This window comes from Mesocricetus auratus, unplaced genomic scaffold (genome assembly GCF_017639785.1).
Source record: "Mesocricetus auratus isolate SY011 unplaced genomic scaffold, BCM_Maur_2.0 Super-Scaffold_100676, whole genome shotgun sequence".
NCBI lineage: Eukaryota > Metazoa > Chordata > Mammalia > Rodentia > Cricetidae > Mesocricetus > Mesocricetus auratus.
In genome coordinates, this window is record NW_024429266.1 from 12239991 (window position 1) to 12257683 (window position 17693).

At 45.9% G+C, this 17693-nt stretch overlaps 1 protein-coding gene across 1 annotated transcript in view; it reads right to left on the bottom strand.

The window, feature by feature from the left end:
- Positions 1 to 177: 177 nt before the first annotated feature.
- Positions 178 to 17693, bottom strand: part of Dnah14 (dynein axonemal heavy chain 14) — a 184436-nt gene continuing 166920 nt past the window's right edge. Inside the window, 8 exon segments of the mRNA XM_040738878.1 lie at positions 178 to 526; positions 1276 to 1428; positions 5698 to 5861; positions 8471 to 8610; positions 9524 to 9636; positions 11774 to 11970; positions 13348 to 13514; positions 16400 to 16599. Of these exon segments, the coding sequence (XP_040594812.1) occupies positions 326 to 526; positions 1276 to 1428; positions 5698 to 5861; positions 8471 to 8610; positions 9524 to 9636; positions 11774 to 11970; positions 13348 to 13514; positions 16400 to 16599 (1335 nt within the window). The 3' untranslated portion in view covers positions 178 to 325.

The following is a 17693-nucleotide window of genomic DNA, read 5'->3' on the forward strand; positions in this document are numbered from 1 at the left end:
ACCGCAGCTGTCCAGGAGGTAGAGATAGGATCACCAAGAGTTTAAGTCCCAATTCTTAGAAACTGGTCATGTTTGGTTTTTGCTGTTTAAGAACACTGAGTGTCTAAAAACTGTTGTAGTGTCTTAACACTTCGAAGCAAATATATATTAATAGCAGAAGTATATTGGTTCATTTGAAAGCCAGCACAGACACTGCTTACCTAGTGAAATCTCCCTTTTATCTGCTGAGGCTGGCCAGACGACATGACCTTACAAGTGGATGTCTTGATGCATGTAAATTTGGGTAGAGCTCAAACTTACACTGTTTTGGTATGGATATTTTATTTCATTCAATCTTCTCACACAGCAGTGCAACCTGCATGGTGATCCAGTGACTAGGAGGTTTCTTCGTTGGTAAATGCACAGATGTTAAGGAATTCGTTGGTAAACCAATAGTATGTCTTGACCTCTCAGGTGTTTGATAAACTGGACATTTAAAAGTCTGGAGTTCTGAGTTTGTTTGGTCAGAAGCATGAAGTGTTTCAATCTAAAAATAAAGATTCCTAATTAAATCAGAGCTAACAAACCAATAGGTCACACTTCCCGTGAGTAGATTTGAGGTATCCGCTATGAATTAAATACATTTTTTTGTATCTAGAGAAGTTAAAATAGAGATAACTTGATAGCTTTCTGTATAATATTCCTGAGAGGTAATGCTGGACATCAGTTTTAGCAGTATTGTACTATTTTGTCTAAAGTTCATTATTACATTTGAAGGGACGGACTCTAATAGGCCTGAGCATGACGTAAGCATTCCCCTGTTCCCTTCCCCTTGCTAAAAATCCATTAGATTGCAATTGTAGAGCTAGCCACCAAGGTCTATTCCTTTATTTAGGCACCTCCTCCCTCTGAGATGGACCACCAAGGACCAGCTTTTAAAGTATTGAAGTCCAGCAATCAAAAGCCCCCTTTGGTCACCCTAATTAAGATGCCCAACCCTAACGCAGGATTTCCCCTTGTATCTTTGTAAACTGCCATTTTCCGTGGGCCACTTCTGTCTCTATCTAGAGGCAATCCTTTGTTCCCCCAGGGCAATACCTCTCTGTTCCCCTTTCCCTCTCCTTTCTCCTCTATCTCCTATCTTTGTCTCTTACTTCTTGCCCTCTGTCCCTTTGGAGCAAATAAATCTTTGTGCCAAGAACTTGGTCCATGTCAATAGCCAGCCCTTTGAACATTTCCCTCATGAGGTCAAAAAATGTTGTAATTTGGGATTTCCTTATCAAGTTAGGTGGTTACCTTTGTTGGCAAAAAGTGGATATCAGGAAATTCACAGCGTAAGTCAGTGAGCAGTGAGTCTTCCAATACTTCCTGTTCAGGATTCCACTGTGCTCCCTCAATGAATAAACCAAAAATGGTCACACCATTGGGAGACTGGTTGGGAGAGTGGTCCTGGTGAGAGAGAGAAGGGTCATGATGCTTCTTTCAGAAGCCACGAGCCTCAGCCTAAGCCCTGCCCCACCCTCCACTGGGGTGGTATAGCCCTGCCTCATGTTGCCCTGAATGCTGAGATGCATCCAGACTCTAAATTTCCAAGGTTTCTTTGAGGGGGAAAAAGCAACTATGAACCGAGTCAGCAAGTTGTGCTTAAACCTACCTGCCTTTCCCTTAGTAAGGGTTTGGAAACTGAAGAGTCTGGGAACAATCCTATAGTATATCATTGATACAGGGAAAATGAGTCTTTAGCTTGGAATAAGAATTTGGATTTCTCATGAACTCTTAGGAAGAAAATTGCCAGCAGCTCCAATCTCATGTGTGTCCTGGGTAGCAGGTGTGCCACTCTGCTGCTGGTGCGAGGGGTAGGACAGATGAGCCCCCACGGCTCAGGGGCCTTTGCTTCTCTGGTGAGTGTGCGAGTCCTTGAAGCAAAATGGGCGCTGCTGTCCTGGGCCAGCTGGTTGACATGGAATTACTGTGTAGACAGACCACATTGTGGTCAGGGACACTTTTTAGGCTGTATGTATTCTGGAATGGGACCATGTCTGGAGGTCAAGCTAAATGCCTAGAAACAATTTGTATTTTTCCTTATTCTATAAAAATTTTCGTGGGAGTTATTTTATACAATGCCTTTTCCCCTGACCATTTAGGTAAACGACAAGTTTGGCTCAGTGCATTTGTCCTAGAATTGTCTTTTCTTATACATTATGGGAGAAGTTAATCTGTGTATTTGATAATATGATTTCCATTTACAATTCTGTGATTTGGCCTTGGTATTTTGAGTCTCATATAGCCCAGGCTTGCCTGGACCTTATTATGTAATGGAGGACAACCTTGAACTACTGATCTTTTTGCCTTCACTTCCCAAGTTTGGGGATCATAGTTGTGGGCCACCACAACTGATGTGGCCGAGCTATGTAGACCTTTGCTTTAAAGAACACAGTTTGTAAGTGATTCTACAGAGAGCTATTTAAAAGAAAATGGAAGTTGTCTTACTTTACCCTGGTGTAAAGCAGAAAGAACGGAGGGCCTGCTTATATGCTGTCTGTCTGTCCTCAAATTATCTCTACTTCTCTTTAGTCTTCTAATCTGTAGGCTAACCTTTTCATTCCTAGTCTGTCACCTCTTACGCCTCATTCACTCTTCACTACTAAATATACCGCATTTTCCCCAGCCAGGACTCCAGTTTTCAAACCTTGATAGGGACACAAGTCAAGTGCTCAGTATTGTCTTCTACAGCTAGCTAGAATCAAACCGTCATAGTTGATTATGAGGTCGGCTTTCCCCCTGAACATAAACTCAAGACAACCCATCGTGAAGATTCACATAGGTGTAAGAAAAAGAGAAGCATTATAAATCAGAGGACATATGCACTCCAACAGATGGGTACAACAGCACCGTATGAGTGACACTCCACCCAGCACCCCACAAACAGACTGAGTGACACTATCCTAGCTCCCCAGAAGCAGACAGCCTCTCATATTGGAAAGCAGCCGAGACACGGAAATGCTGGAGTCCCTAAAGAAACACATGGAATTCAATTCAAAACATGCATAAGAAAATTGCAGAATCTCAAGATACAGCAAGGAGAGTCACCAAACTAGGTCATTGAAGAAATCAAGGAAGAAATTTAAAAATCCCTCAGATGAAATGAAAGAGCATAACCCACCAGAACCTTTAGGGTACAAATGAAGGCAGTAGTCCTGAGAGGAGAGTTCGCAGCTCCATGTACTTATGTTAAAAAAAGAATTTAAATAAATAACCCCCAAGCTCTGGAAAAACCAGAGCAGCCAAACCCAAGTCCACAGATGGCAATAGTTTATAAAAACCAGAGCCGGTCAATGAGATGGAAAGACCAGCACACAACATTAAGCAGACAAACAGCTGCTTTTTTTTTTTTAACGGTTCAGCAAGATTGACCATACGCTAGCCAAATTAACCAAAAGAAACAGAAGGTGCAAATTAGTAAAATCAATGACAGAAAGGGAGTTGCTACAATAGACTAATGAAAGCCAGATCATTAGGAAATGCTTTGAAAACTTAAGACTACAATAAATTGGAAAATGTAGACAAAATGGGTAAGTTTCTAAGTGGATATGACCTACAGAAACTAAAGCCAGAATATAACGCTCTAAACATAATCCATAGTGAACCAGGAGGAGAAATAAAAAAATCACTGATTAAAGAGAAATCTGGCACTAGGGAAATGGTCCAGAGATCTACAAGGATGACTCCAAGTAACAATGTGAGCAATAGTGAAGAGGCTACCTTAAATGCCCTTCCCCAATAATGAGATTGATAACTATATGCCATCCTGGAGCCTTCATCCAGTAGCTGATGGAAGCAGAGGCAGACACCCACAGCTTAATACTGAACTGAACTGGAACCCAGTTGCAGAGAAGGAGGTGTGATGAGCAAAGGGGTCAAGATCAGGCTGGTGAAACCTACAGAAACAGCTGACCTGAACAAGGGGGAGCTCATGGACCCCGGACTGATAGCTGGGAAACCAGCATAGGACCGACCCAGATCCCCTGAACGTGGGTGTCAGGAGACCTGGGCAGTCTATGGGGCCTCTGGTAGTGGATCAGTATTTATTCCCAGTACAAGAATGGACTTTGGGAGCCCACTCCACATAATGGAATACTCTCAACCTAGACACACGGGGGAGAGCCTAGGCCCTGCTCCAAATTGATATGACAAACTTTGAAGATTTCCTGATGGAAGTACTCACCCTTCCTGGGGAGCAGAAAGGGGATGGGATAGGGGGTGGGAGGAGGAGAGGGAGCTGGGATTGATGTGTAAAACAAGCTTGTTTCTAAGTTAAAAGTCTTACTTAGTACAGTCAAGGCTGGAGAAGTGATGATATGCTACCAACTCTACCAGCTTTCAAGAAGACCTGATAAAAATACTTGTCAGACTCTATGAAATAGAGTGTGGAAGAGCATTGCCAAGCTCTTTCTGTGGAGCCAGCACAAGACTGGTTCTGAACTCTAAAGACAAAAGAAGAAAATTACAGATTAGTTTCATAGATGAACATAGAAGCAAAAACAAAAAAAGCACAAAATACTTGCAAATTGATTTTAAGATCATACATCACAACCAAGCTGGTTCTATCCAGGGGCTGCAAGGTTGGTTTGACATGCAAATCAGTAAGTGTCATTAATAAAGAATAAAATTATTCTTAAAAGACTCATGGACTCCATTAAAAATCTTTCAGTAGTGTAGCAAGATACAAAGTTAAAATTCAGAAATCAGTAGTTTTTAGCAGGGTGTGCTGGTGCACGCCCTTGATGCTAGCGCTCAGGAGGCAGAGGTAGGGGGACCTCTGAGTTCCAGGCCAGAACTACATAGTGAGACCCTGCTGAAAACAAACAACCCCCCCAAAAAAACCCCAAATTAGTAGCTTTTATATACATCACAACTGAACTTGCTGATGGAGATATCAGGGAAAATATCCTATTTACAATAACCAAAAAAGAATCTGGGAACAAACCTAATCATGGAGGTAAAAAGACTTCTATAAGGAAAATTTTAAGATGTTGAAAAAGAAATTGAAGACATCAGATGATGGAAAGATCCTTTATGCTACTGGATTGATGGAATTAGATTGTGAAAATGACTGTATCAACAAGAGCAATCTACAGATTCAATACAATTCCTACCAAAATTCCAGTGATCTTCACAGAAATAGAAAAAATGAAAATACTAAAGATCACAGAAGCCGGTTGTGGTGGTGCATGCTTGTAGGATTTGCTGAAGGAGGCAGAGGCAGGAGGATCACGACTTTGAGGCCAGCCCGGGCTACACATTTAACCGTGCGTTGGTGGAGCACGCCTTTAATCTCAGCACCCGGGAGGCAGAGGCAGGTGGATCTCTGTGAGTTCCAGGCCAGCCTGGTCTACAGAGCGAGTGCCAGGATAGACTCTAATGCTACACATAGAAACCCTGTCTCGAAAAACAAAAACAAACAAACAAAACAAAACAAAAAAGATCACAGATAGCTAAAGCAATTCTAAGCAGAAAACACAGCTTGAGATACATTACCTCAAACTATACTATGTAGCCGTGGCGATAAAGACAGCATGGTATTAGCACAAAAGCACATGTAGACATGAAGCACAGTGATAAAATGTGTCCATAGTTCTGTGGGTTTATCTGCATGAGTCATACATTTAGCCCCAAGATGGAGATTGTACCCTGTCCTGTCTCCTCAGCACTCAGTACCTGGAAGGCTCTCCTGACTATGTTGAGCCTCTTCTGGAGAAGTATGGAGAAGTCATCCTCTTGCTCATTGCTGGTGCTGTGAATTACTCTGTGAGTGAAAGTGAGAGTATCCATGGAGATTCCTTGGGCTCTTCCATAGTCTTGAAGCACAGCAGTAAGAAAGGCTTTGAAGAAAAACAGTGCCAAAGTTTCTGGTAAGCCTCAGCTTTCCTGTGGGGGTAGGCACCATGGCTACCCAGTAGAGATGAGGGCAAGAGCCAGGAAGGAAGGGTAATGGGGTGTTGTGTATCAGTTTACTCCCAGATGAAACATTCCATCTTAGGGGGAAGCTTGGGAAGAATGCAGAAAGTTCTCAAGGGGTGAAACATTCCATCCCACAGGGGAGCGCCATAAAACTCAAAAGCTTCAGAGTTCCCGAAACGACCAGTTTCACCAGGTCCTTCCTCCACAAGTGTCAACAAACATTAAGGACTGCTATGAGATACTCTCAGGCATGCTGGACTTCTGGGGGAGACTCTCCAGGTCGTCCAGCTGCCTCCAGATTGTCCAGTCAGCTCCAGGGTCCTAGCTTTCATCAACTGTTGGGGTGGCCTGTGGTGATGCAGCTGTCTGAGTCATTTCTGCTTCTGAAATAACCCTAACACACTGGCTCACTGAGATGGACTTTGGTGGCACCCTCACTTGGGTTGGTTCCCTATCTAGTGTGAATGGGGGTTTGTTGACACTTCCCGGGAATGATGTCATACCATGGGGTGAGACTGGAGGGCAGGAGGGGCCAGCCACCCACACTTTCAGGCCGTGCACCTGGGTTGTGTCTGCAGGTCCAGCTCCCTGCTCACTTTGTGCAGGGGGAGGGTACAGTCCTGGGACCTGAGCCTTTTCTGATCTTACTGAGATTGATGATTGATGGTACCTTACTGTAATCTTGGTAGCAGAGAGGTCACAGACAGTGAGTATGCAACCCAGGGTTCCCGAGGTGGCCCTAGGCAATGTCATATTGACAAGTGGGAAAGAGGAAATTCCTTTTTTTTTCTGTGATTGCTAACCTGCCTGTGATGATTTTGTCTCAGGTGGCACAGAGGAAGGGTACAGGGACAAACCTATGTGAGGATAAATCCTGCATCGGGTCTGTGTTCCCATTTCAGTGACCTCAGCTTTCCCAGTCAGGTGAGGCCTTGACTCCTGCTGAGCGCTAGCCTGCCCTCTGTCCCCCCCCCCCATCTCAAACAGGAGGCCCGCTGGTTCTGCCTCCTGACTTTCCTTGTGTCCCATGACCCCTCCTACAGCCACTCCAGCTTTTGGCAGGAGCAAAGACTTCCCTATGACCAAGACAACACCTGAACCTCTCTGGCCTGCCTACCAGTGTCCCCTTTCCTGTCACAGCAGGCACCTGTGACCCTTCTCTGCCTTCCTCCTTCCTCTGTCTCCATGGCAACAACTTCCTGTTGCCTCCCCTATAGCGCTTTCTAGTTTCAACCAACACTTACTGTCTTGGGGCCTTGTGTCTGTTTTTGGCTGAACATTTGACTCTAAGTCAGGCCAAATTCAAAATGTGGTCACTTGGACTGGGTTCCCTCAGAGTCCTCCAAGTTACTAGTTAGTTGTAGGACTTTGGGCAGGTTTCTTTCTTTTTTGTTCAAATCTTTTTCCCCTATTAGACTTCCCATTTTATGTGTGCCTCACTTTCATACATGTCTGTACACATGTGTGCTTGGTGCCTGTGCGGTCAGAAGATGAGGGCCCCGGCGCTGGAGTTTGAGATGGTCGTGAAACACTACATCCGTGCTGGGAAGCAACAAGAGGGAGCCACCTCTCCAGATCCTCTCTGTGCCATGGTTTTCCTCGCTGGACATGCAGATGGTTCCAGCAGCAACCTTGGAAGACCACTGAGGGAACTGTCTGAACAGAACAGGGCTGGCAGCCTTCAGTACTGTGTGAATGCTGCTCGCCCTCTCCTGTCCCACCTGGGTAATTCTTAGTTGGTAACACGCTTCAAGTCTCATCTTAGCCCTTTCCTCAGAGGCCTTCTCTGGCGTCAGCTATGTTCTCCCAGTTTATGTACTAGGTGTTGATTCACTCAGACTCATTTGGAAAGTCATTCATTCACTTTTCAAGTATTGGCTGAGAGCTCTGTTGGTGTTGGACAAAGTAGGTACCGGGAATACAACAGAAAACAACAACAGACCAGCCTACCTGTTCCTGCCCTGGTGTAGCTCAGTCCACTGTGGCTTCTTCACAGTCCCCTATGGGTCTTGGCTCCCTGCTGTTGTGACATATTAGTGTCTACATTTCCTGCTGAGACATGCTACCACCAATTCTTTTTAATAAGCGAGTGACCATGGTATAATGTTTCCTCTTGTGTAGGCCCTAGGGAGGTGTCTTAGTTCTGCATCTTTCTTTTTTTTTGTTCCTTGAGACAGGGTTTCTCTGTATTGCTTTGGAGGCTGTCCTAGACTCTCTCTGTAGACCAGGCTGGCCTTGAACTCACAGGGATCCGCCTGCCTCTGCCTTCCGAGTGCTGGGATTAAAGGTGTGCGCAACCAACGCCTGGCTTAGTTCTGCATATTTGATATCTTAGAACCAGTGGTTTAAGGATGAGAAAGTGACCTGCGAGGGCCTAGTAGGGCCTTGGGTGTGGGAAGTAAGGAGAAGAGATAGGGGCGGGACAGCCTCAAGTCCTACAGGGCTGCAGGTGCTGGTTTTAGGGCCAGGGGTGGCGGAGCAACTGAGGGCAAACTGCAGATGTGGGTCTGTCCTGGGTGCTAGCACTCACCCTTTGGAGAGAAGAAAGCAGGGAGCCAGTATCTCGCAGGAAAGCCTTTGATGACCTCACTCTCAGAGTCGGTGGGATATTTGGATTTCTGATTGACCGATGCAGTAGACTGCTTCCAGGTTGTGACAAATGTCATGTACCTGGTGAGAAACCAGTGGCAGGGCAGGACGGCTGAAGGCATAGTAAGCAGCTGTTCCCCCTCACGTGGCCTGGCAACCTCCTCCATGTGCAGCTCTCACTACTCCACCCAGCCTACCTCAGCCTCTTCAGCTTATACTTTGGTGGACACGGGGTGCAGTTTGAAGCCTCTGAAGGGAAAGGGGGGTGAACTGTGGAAGCCATGGGTTTGGAAATGCCTCTCTGGGCCTTGAGGAATCTTAGCACTTGTTTCTGAGCTGCACACTTTGCCCACAGTCAACATTCATGTGCGGTGAAGCACAGGAGACAGCTGGCACAGGCTAGACAAAGTGCTTCTGTTTTCTAATTGTGACACTTTGGGGAAGTGTCATCTCCTGTGCTGTGGTGTACTCCTTTCTAAAACAGCACGGTGACACGTCAGAACCCACCTCCTCCCCTCACAGGACATGGTGACAGGTCAGAACCCACCTCCTCCCCTCACAGGACGTGATGACGGGTCAGAACCCACCTCCCCTCACAGGACGTGATGACAGGGTCAGTACCCACCTCCCCTCACAGGACGTGATGACAGGTCAGAACCCACCTCCTCCCCTCACAGGACGTGATGACGGGGTCAGTACCCATCTCCTCTCACAGGACCGCCATGAGAACCGAGTCAGGGAGACACAACTAAGTTTTTCACGCAGTATCCCGCATGCCAGTTCTCCAGGCATAGTGTGGGATTTCAGGAAGAAGCACATGCTGGGTACTTCCAGCTCTTAGTGTGGGAAGACCTTATATGAGACCCCAATTTCGAGGTCTCTGTTTTCTCATCCCAAAAGGAAACGGTGAAGAGAAAAACCCCAAGAGCCTGAGCTGAGCTGGTATGGTGAGGAGAATGGGGAACTGCCAAGCGGGGTTGGCTCCTGCTCTTACCGATGGTGTATGGCAGTGTAGGCCACTTTGGCCCAGGTGTTGAAGAAGTTCACCCGCTGTATGAGGTCGCTCACCCAGAAGCTCAGGGGCTTGCAGGAACTGTAGGCGTTCTTCTGCAGATAGAGAGGGAGGCGCATCATTTCTGTAAATCTTGTCTAGAGGTCGCTAGGCACATTTCTGCCAGGGAGAAACGCCTTGGCAGGAGATGCCATTTTCCATCTGAAAACAGTGATGTGTGAAGATTGGTACCAAGGAAATTATGTCACCTTAACTGGAAGTGCTTGTCCTGGACACAGGGTTCCATTACTCTTCAGGTTTCAACTCTTCCTTCTGGGGACATCGTCTTCCTGGGACCCTGGGTTTTAGCCACCTGAACTCCTAGGCCTCCTGGTGCAAGTTACTAACCTCACTGGAGAGTCCTTTCCCTTCCAGCCTCTTGACCTCCACAGGGTTTCTTTCTGCTTGCAGCCCCACTGTCCGCTCTCTGGTCCCATTCACAGTGAGCCCTCAAACATCGAGGATGCAGGGAATGGGGCTTGTGTCTCAGCTGCTCCCGTCTTCTGTTTGCAGTCAGGATCATGGCCTCCTGTCCCCTCTTCCGTCCTCTTTAGAAATCAGTGGTCACCCCACCCCAGGGCCCCATCTGTCTCCTGAAGTCTTCCTACCTCCTTTCAGATCCCAGCTCTGAGGTGATAGCTGTTGCCTGACTCCTCCCAGCCCTTCTTCTCTCCGCCCTCACCCCTGGGCCCACTCCATTAAGTCCTGCCTGGGGTTCTCAGACCTAACTGTTCTCAGTAGCCTCACTCTCCAGTCCCCTAGCTCTGCACACTCCCCACGTCCCTCTCACCACGTGCCCTAGCTGGACATCACCAGTTAGCTGAGTTCAGTTCTGTCACACAGCACGCAGCCACCCAGCCTCCTCAGCTGTGTCACAGCCTCCTTTTCCCTAGCTGGCTCTCTTGGCCTGTCATGAGCACCCCGGCCCTCCCAATCCATCGCTATTTTTAAGGCCACTGAGCACAGGATCCCAGAAAGCCTGTCAGCTCTGCAGTCTGGCCGTGCTCCATGTGTAAGATGTACAGATGTTACATTTCAGTTTTTCACCAGTTCCTATTCAGTTTTTAAAGAATTAGTTGTCATTGATGCCTTTAACCTGTTTCTGTGTTTCCTACATAGTTTTATTTTAAGTAATGACCTGCAATTCACATAACTATACAGTTACTCATTGAAGCACACATTCAATAAATAGTTGTCATCAAATGTATTTACTGAGTTGGACGACCAATACTGCAGTTACCTTCAGCATGTTTTCATTACTAAAGTAAAAACAAACACAGAAAACAAATACCTGGTCCTTTTGCTTGCACTGCTTAGTTTTCTGTTACCTTCAGCTGGGGACAGCTACTATGTATGGGTTTGTCTGTTATGGACATTTAAATGAGTCACATACTGTGGCCTTTGCCATGCCCTCCTTATACTGTAGAAGAGCCTTGGTTTTCAGGGTTTACCCATGAAGCACTTGTCAGCACTGTTTATGCTGATGGCAGTCATCTATTATACTTTCGTGTTCCCTAAGGATATGGAGCTTACAGCCTTTGTAAACGTTTGAAATTTTATTCTAACTAAAAATATGAATAAGATAGAATAGCAGACCAAAATACTACAAAACACAAGATTAAAACCCATGCCTCTCTGCACACATGGCCCTCTAAGACACCACTTAAGGTAACTACTACGATCTAGTTTTCTTTCTACAACTGTGTTTCTTGAAACTAAAACACATGCACTTCTATACGCAAACATATGCCCCATATTCTTTGAAGCTTTAAAAACTTTACCAGATCGTTGTGATGTGTGTACACACACCTCATCTTGTGGCCAGGCCTTAGTTCATGTAACCAGATTCCCCTTCATGGATCTCCAGGCTGTTTTCAGATTTACATTGTGACAGCTCGAAGATAAATTTTGGTAGAACTGCCACACTGCCCTCTAATTGGTTGTATTCACTCACATTTGTACCCAAAGTAGATCAGCACAGTGGTCCCATACCTTCTCCTCAGGGGATCAGCTATCTTGGCTGTTGTGGAGCACTGACACTTCCTCAGGTTAGAGACAAACAAGGAGCATGGCTGCTTCCCTGCCACATCATGGGCACTCTGGCTCATGGCTGCTTCCCTGCCACAGCGTGGCACTCTGGCTCGTGGCTGCTTCCCTGCCACATCATGGGCACTCTGGCTCGTGGCTGCTTACCTGCCACAGCGTGGGCACTCTGGCTCGAAGGAAAGAGTCATATGTCTCCTCCAGATCCTGCGTGAGGATGCTCTCTCCCTTTATAGCGAGTTGCAGATCCTTTAAAGATTTATGTATGACGGATAATAAGTTATCAAAACGTTTTATTTCTTGGCTCAGAAATGTTAACAAGACACAGTGAATAAGGGGATCATGACCTGAATTTAAAACAAACAAACAACAAAAAAGGGGAAAATGTCATGTTTACAGGGGAAGAAGGATACGGTCTTCCAGCTTGGTTGTAAAGTTTTCTAGAGAAGTGTAGTCAGCAAATATTTTATTTTTTAAATTAACCTTACTGCCTGATATGACTCATCCTAAGAATGTTACCTCACCTAATATGAGAATCAGTAAGCAGCAGCTGTGTCTCAAGAGAGCTTTAGCCAGTCATGGTGGCACACACCTTTAATCCCAGCACTCAGGTGCAGAGGCAGGCAGATCTCTGTGAGTTCAAGGCCAGCCCGGTCTACAGAGTGGGTTCTAGGACAGCCAGAGCTACATAGTGAGACCCTGTCTCAAATTAACGAAAATAAAGCTTTAGGTATGACCATTCAAGTCTGAAATTCATATAGTGTTTGTGTGTCACAGAGTATATGTTCTGCCTCTGACATGTTAAACCTCTGGCATTCTATGAAAACAGAGAGGAAAGTGGTGGTTCACGCCTTTGGTTCCACCTCTCTGAGTTCCAGGCCAGCCAGGGCTCCTTAGTGAGACCTCATTTTTAATATGTATATTTTTAAATTTGCAGGCAGAACTGAAGACGAGATTTAGCATCCTAAGAGATGTGCCCTAAGGTTTCCCCATTGTGCCAGTGTACTTACTCAAACTGAGACATTAGTCATTAGATGATATAATCTCATGGGACCACTGTTGGGTGTGTGCTGCTCCTGACTGCACCCTCACCGAACATTTGGTAAACTTGCTCAACATTTGGTTCCAAAAAGAATTTTGGAAAGAGTTAGACTATGGGCCTGGAGGGATAACTCAGTGGTTAGGAGCACTTAAATGCTCTTTGCTCTTGCAGAGCACCTGTATTTGATTTCCAGTACCCACGGCATGACTGACAACTGGCTGTAACTCTAGCTCCTTGGGCATGCATACTCAAGTGCACACCCCACCAACATACAAAAAAAAAAAAATGGATGTTAAAATTTAACTTGGAAAATTCCCCCAATCCAGGCATTTAAGTCCTCCTCAGAGCTGGACCTGAACCTAGCCTCACCTCAGTCAAGAGACCCCCTTTCTGAGTCTCACAGTCCTAAGTACCATCCCGGGGCCAGCGGGCGGGGGAGAGTGGCAGTGGGCAGCCACCCCAGCAGAGCCGTGCTGTGTCTGCCACGATGCCTGCTGCTTCCCTTTCCACTGCCTTTGTGCTCCCTCTTCTCATACTGCAGCCCCGCTGTCCCCTCTGCTGTCATCTCCTGTTATCTCCCATCTGGGGAGACACTTGGCCTTCCCAAGCTTTGGCTCCTCTCCCTTCCTCCAGGGCCAGGATCTTTCTGCAGCTCCGGGAGAAGCCCAGGGCTGCTACTCACCTTCAGCGGTTTTCTGCAGCTTCTTCCACATTGTACTTAACATGATGTATTTAAATGTGCATTGACTCTCAGGCCCAGAAACTTCCTCATTCTCCACAGTCAGGGGCAGCTGGACCTTTATGTCAGATAGGATCTCCATCACTAGGTCGTCATTGCTTTGCTGGGGACTGTGAAGGAGGCAGGTGACCAATGAGGGACAGACCCATTGTCTGGGGTACCCTTTGCCCCACAGAAGGTGAGTGGCTTCACGGAGCCCAGAGCTGTGACACAAAGCTCACAGCTGTGACCTGGAAGACCCCAGAGACACTGGACTCCACTTTACAGAGGAGAAAACTGTCCCCTGACTTACATATTTATAAGGAAACGTGGGTTTGTTTCTACAACTTTTTTTTTAAACTAGATTGCATCTGCTGATAGGCATATGCCTAGACTGAAGGAGGAGGAGGAGGAGGAGGAGGAGGAGGAGGAGGGGAGGAGGGGGAGGAGGAGGAGGGGCTGGCCCAGTAGCTCAGGGGTTGTCAATGGGTCACTTTGTCATATTCCTCTGGGCTTATGGTCAAGCAGCCCATGAACTCTGGGTGTGAGAGTAGCAGTTCCTGTGCATGGCTGCGGAGACTGTGGTACCACGCGGCTGGAGGGACGCTTCAAAGTCCTTTCCAAAGATGAGAAGTCAGGGTCAGAAATGAATGAGGAGGAGGGCAGGGCAGACAGCAGGGAGTGGGTGGGGACAGCTACGCTCCTCAGGCTCCCTTTGCTCGCCAGCGTGGGCCAGGTTTTCACCTAACGCCAGACTTTCTTTTCATTTAGTCAAATGAAAGCCATCTTTGATATCCGCCACACCACCAGTGTGGCCTTTCAGCTCAGGGGCACTCTGTTTCTGGCCACTTTACAAGTTACCGAGGACATGCATTTTTCAGGAGCTATCCAAGGTAATTTCAAAAGTCAAAAAGTCTCAATTACATTGAGTATGACAGGTCTCCCAGTGGCGTCTCATAGACAAATGATTTTCTATGTTTGAGTAACATGACTGGAAGAGTTATGGCCTCTTCATCTAAGTGAGCAGACACTATGAAACATGTTTTAGATTCTTGTTAAAAGTATTCCCGTTGAGTAGCTATTTCATTCAAATTGAACATTCCTTTCTAGACAAAGATTCCTTCATACTGAGGAAATGAACTAAACTTAGAAGGCTTAGGGAATAAGAGTAAGGCACAAGTCTCAGGAAGTTCTTGAAACTTAGAAGATTCAAAAGGCTCCCTGCAACAGTATATCAAAATTAGCAGTTGCTGGTGGGAGAAACTGGTGAGGCAAGCAGGAGTTGCCACCTACACTAGGGAGGACTTTTTGGTGACATGGATGTTTTTGACTCCTCTGTGCCCCTGGAAGGAGCCTGGAACCCATACTCCTGAAAATAACTTCAGTGAACCCGCTGGTTCACTCAGCTAGATATGGGAGGAGTTGTTTCTGTGGTATGGTGTGTTGTCAGTGCCCTATCTGAGGCCAACAGTCATGCAATTCCATTATAATCATGCCACCTTTTACTGGTGTAATGGAGAGTGCTAATAGTATGAAGGGTGTCATCAGAAGTATGGACTCTGGGAACATCTGGATGTTTTCTCTTGGGTATATGACTTTCTCCTTATGTGCAACTGTTCTCTATGAAGCAGATTGTATATACCCACTTCTAGTGACTTGGCACTTGAAACTCTGTTTTGTGTTAGTAAACAATATTGGATGATGGATCAAATAGCAAAATCTGTGTGCAAAATCCAGAGAGCATTCTGATGTCATCTAAGTAAGTCACCATCCAAAGAGATAAGAAGACTATAATGGAATATAGAATGCCAGTTGGTTTGGAGGCACATGGAAAAAATACATGTATTTTAACAGTCAAAGAAATATAAACTCAGTCTATAGGCATTACAGAATATGTAGTTGGCATCCAGGAATGTGGGAAATGTGGCCACCTTGCATAGAATTGTGGAGCAATTATCCTGACAGAGTTCTGAGTATCCTACTCATGTTCCCAATAAGAGGTAATCCCAGCAAGGGAAAATTATAGGAAAGATAGTTTTGTGCCAAGGAAATGTTATTATCTAGAATATGGTGTGTGTGTGTGTGCATGCGTGTGCATGTATGTGTCTAGGCAGATTTTTCTGTCCCGCCTGCCAGCTCCCAAATAACCACATGGAGACTTCTTATTAATTATGAAAGCTTGACCAATAGCTAAGGCTTGTTTCTAGCTAGTTCTTAGAACTTAAATTAACCCATTTCTATTAATTTACTGTCTGCATCGTGGCTTCACCACCTTCACTCTGTACTGCCCCGTGCTGCTTTTCCGCTTCTTCCTTGCCTGACTGGTGACTCTCCACATCTCCACCTTCTTCTTCCCAGCATCCTCTCTGCCCAGAAAAATCCTGCGTAGCTATTGGCCATTCAGCTTTTTATTAAACCAATCTGAGTGACAAATCTTCACAGTATACAAAAAGATTATTTCACAACATATGTGAGTGTGTGTGCACGTGTGTGTGTGCGCATACACATGTGTGTATGAAGACCAACTTTCCCATGTAGGCAAATGTGGATGTGAAAGGTTGATGTTGAGATGGTTTTTGTCTCAGCTGTCTCTCAGCTGTGGAGGGAAATCCCTGGACTTTCCAGTAGTCCCCATGAAGTTGCCAACATCACTGTCTTGACTCAGAGATGAGGGGCCTTGGCAGAGTAGTGATTGGCTTCCCTATGTTCACAAGGTAACATGGTAGAGCTAGGATTTGAACACAGGGCTGATGAGGAAGTTGGAGGAGAAAGTGAGCATGCTGTGATCTAGTTCCTAAGCTCCCTGGGTGACAGCACCAGGAGATGTCTGAAGATGGACGGTGGGATTACCCTTTGGCAGTCAGAACATTGAGGGCTCCAGACATGTAGCTCCAGCAATGACACACTTGCCTCTGCAACATGGAGAATTTAGTTTCTCTATCATGCAAATTATACTTGTCTATCAGTATTATATCCAGTAATCCCCAACTAATACTAGTTCCCAGTATACTCTTACTTGATCATGAGGTTGACTTGAATAGCTTTTGGTTGCATGGTGATGAGATTTTCAATGAACTTCTGTGTCTTCGTCTCACTGCAGGTGTGTGTGGCCTCGGGGTGTATCCCTAAGATTTCAGGAGAGTCGTCATCTGGTAATGACTGGATAATCTGTATGCAGTCCTGTAAGCTTGCAGAGCTGGGCACTGGCTGGTATATCTGAAAGTTGAGTTGCTTTGTCAGCATTGTGTGAGTAAGACATCTACTCCAGGTAATGCATGGAGGTAGCATTTCCTCACCACCGTTTACACAAAAGGCTCTTATTTCTATATGGTACAGACACTCTATTAAAAGCAACACTTGGGACCACTCCATTGCAAACTGTATCACACACACACACACACACACACACACACACACACACACACACACACACATGTTACTTTCTTGCTGGGAAAAAGGGGAGCCATTTAAAGGCCTAGATGAAACATACCCATAGGTAATGGAAGGAGACCGAGGCCTGTGTTACAAGTGTGGTGACTAGCCGTGCCCCCGAGAGAGGCTGAGACTATGAAGGAGGAGGGGGAATGTGGGAGCACTGTGGTGTGTCACTGAAGGACGTGTGGCGATGCCTACCCCACCCATCTTGTTTCCTGGCTGCCATCAGTGAGCACCCTCCCCTGCCACATGCCCCATGCTGAAACAGGCCAAAAGCAGCATGGCCAACTATGGACCGAAGTCTCTGGAAACACAGGCCAAAGCCAAACATTTTCTCCTAAAAACTGTTTGTCTCAAGCATTTGTCAAATTATAGACATCTGTCTCATACAAATATTAAGAATGAAGGACCAGTGACCAGAAAGAGAAACGCGTTGTTTATATGGTCAGGAAGCTGGTGGCAGTGGCTTTCACTGAAGACCTGGTGAGGGACACAGGACGCGCTAGAGAACAAAGTCACTGAAGACACATTATCAAGGAAAGAAACTAAGAGGGTTACAGTGCATAGGATGGACTGGCACGACGGAACGGTCATAAAAGTTTCAGGGTTTTAAAACAATTGAAATCTAAGATTTCAGAATATACATTTTTGTTAATGTGGCAAGTTGCAATGAAAAACAAGCCATATTGTATTATGTTACTTTATCTCCTGCTCGCTCATACACATTCAGTGTGATAGTCTGCACACAGAAGCCAAACACACTATACTTACTGAGCAATTTTAAAGGGTTTTCAAGGGTAATTTTATCTTAGCAACTGGCTTGAGAATTGTCTTATGGTTTCTATTGCTGTGAATAGACACCATGACAGCTCCTA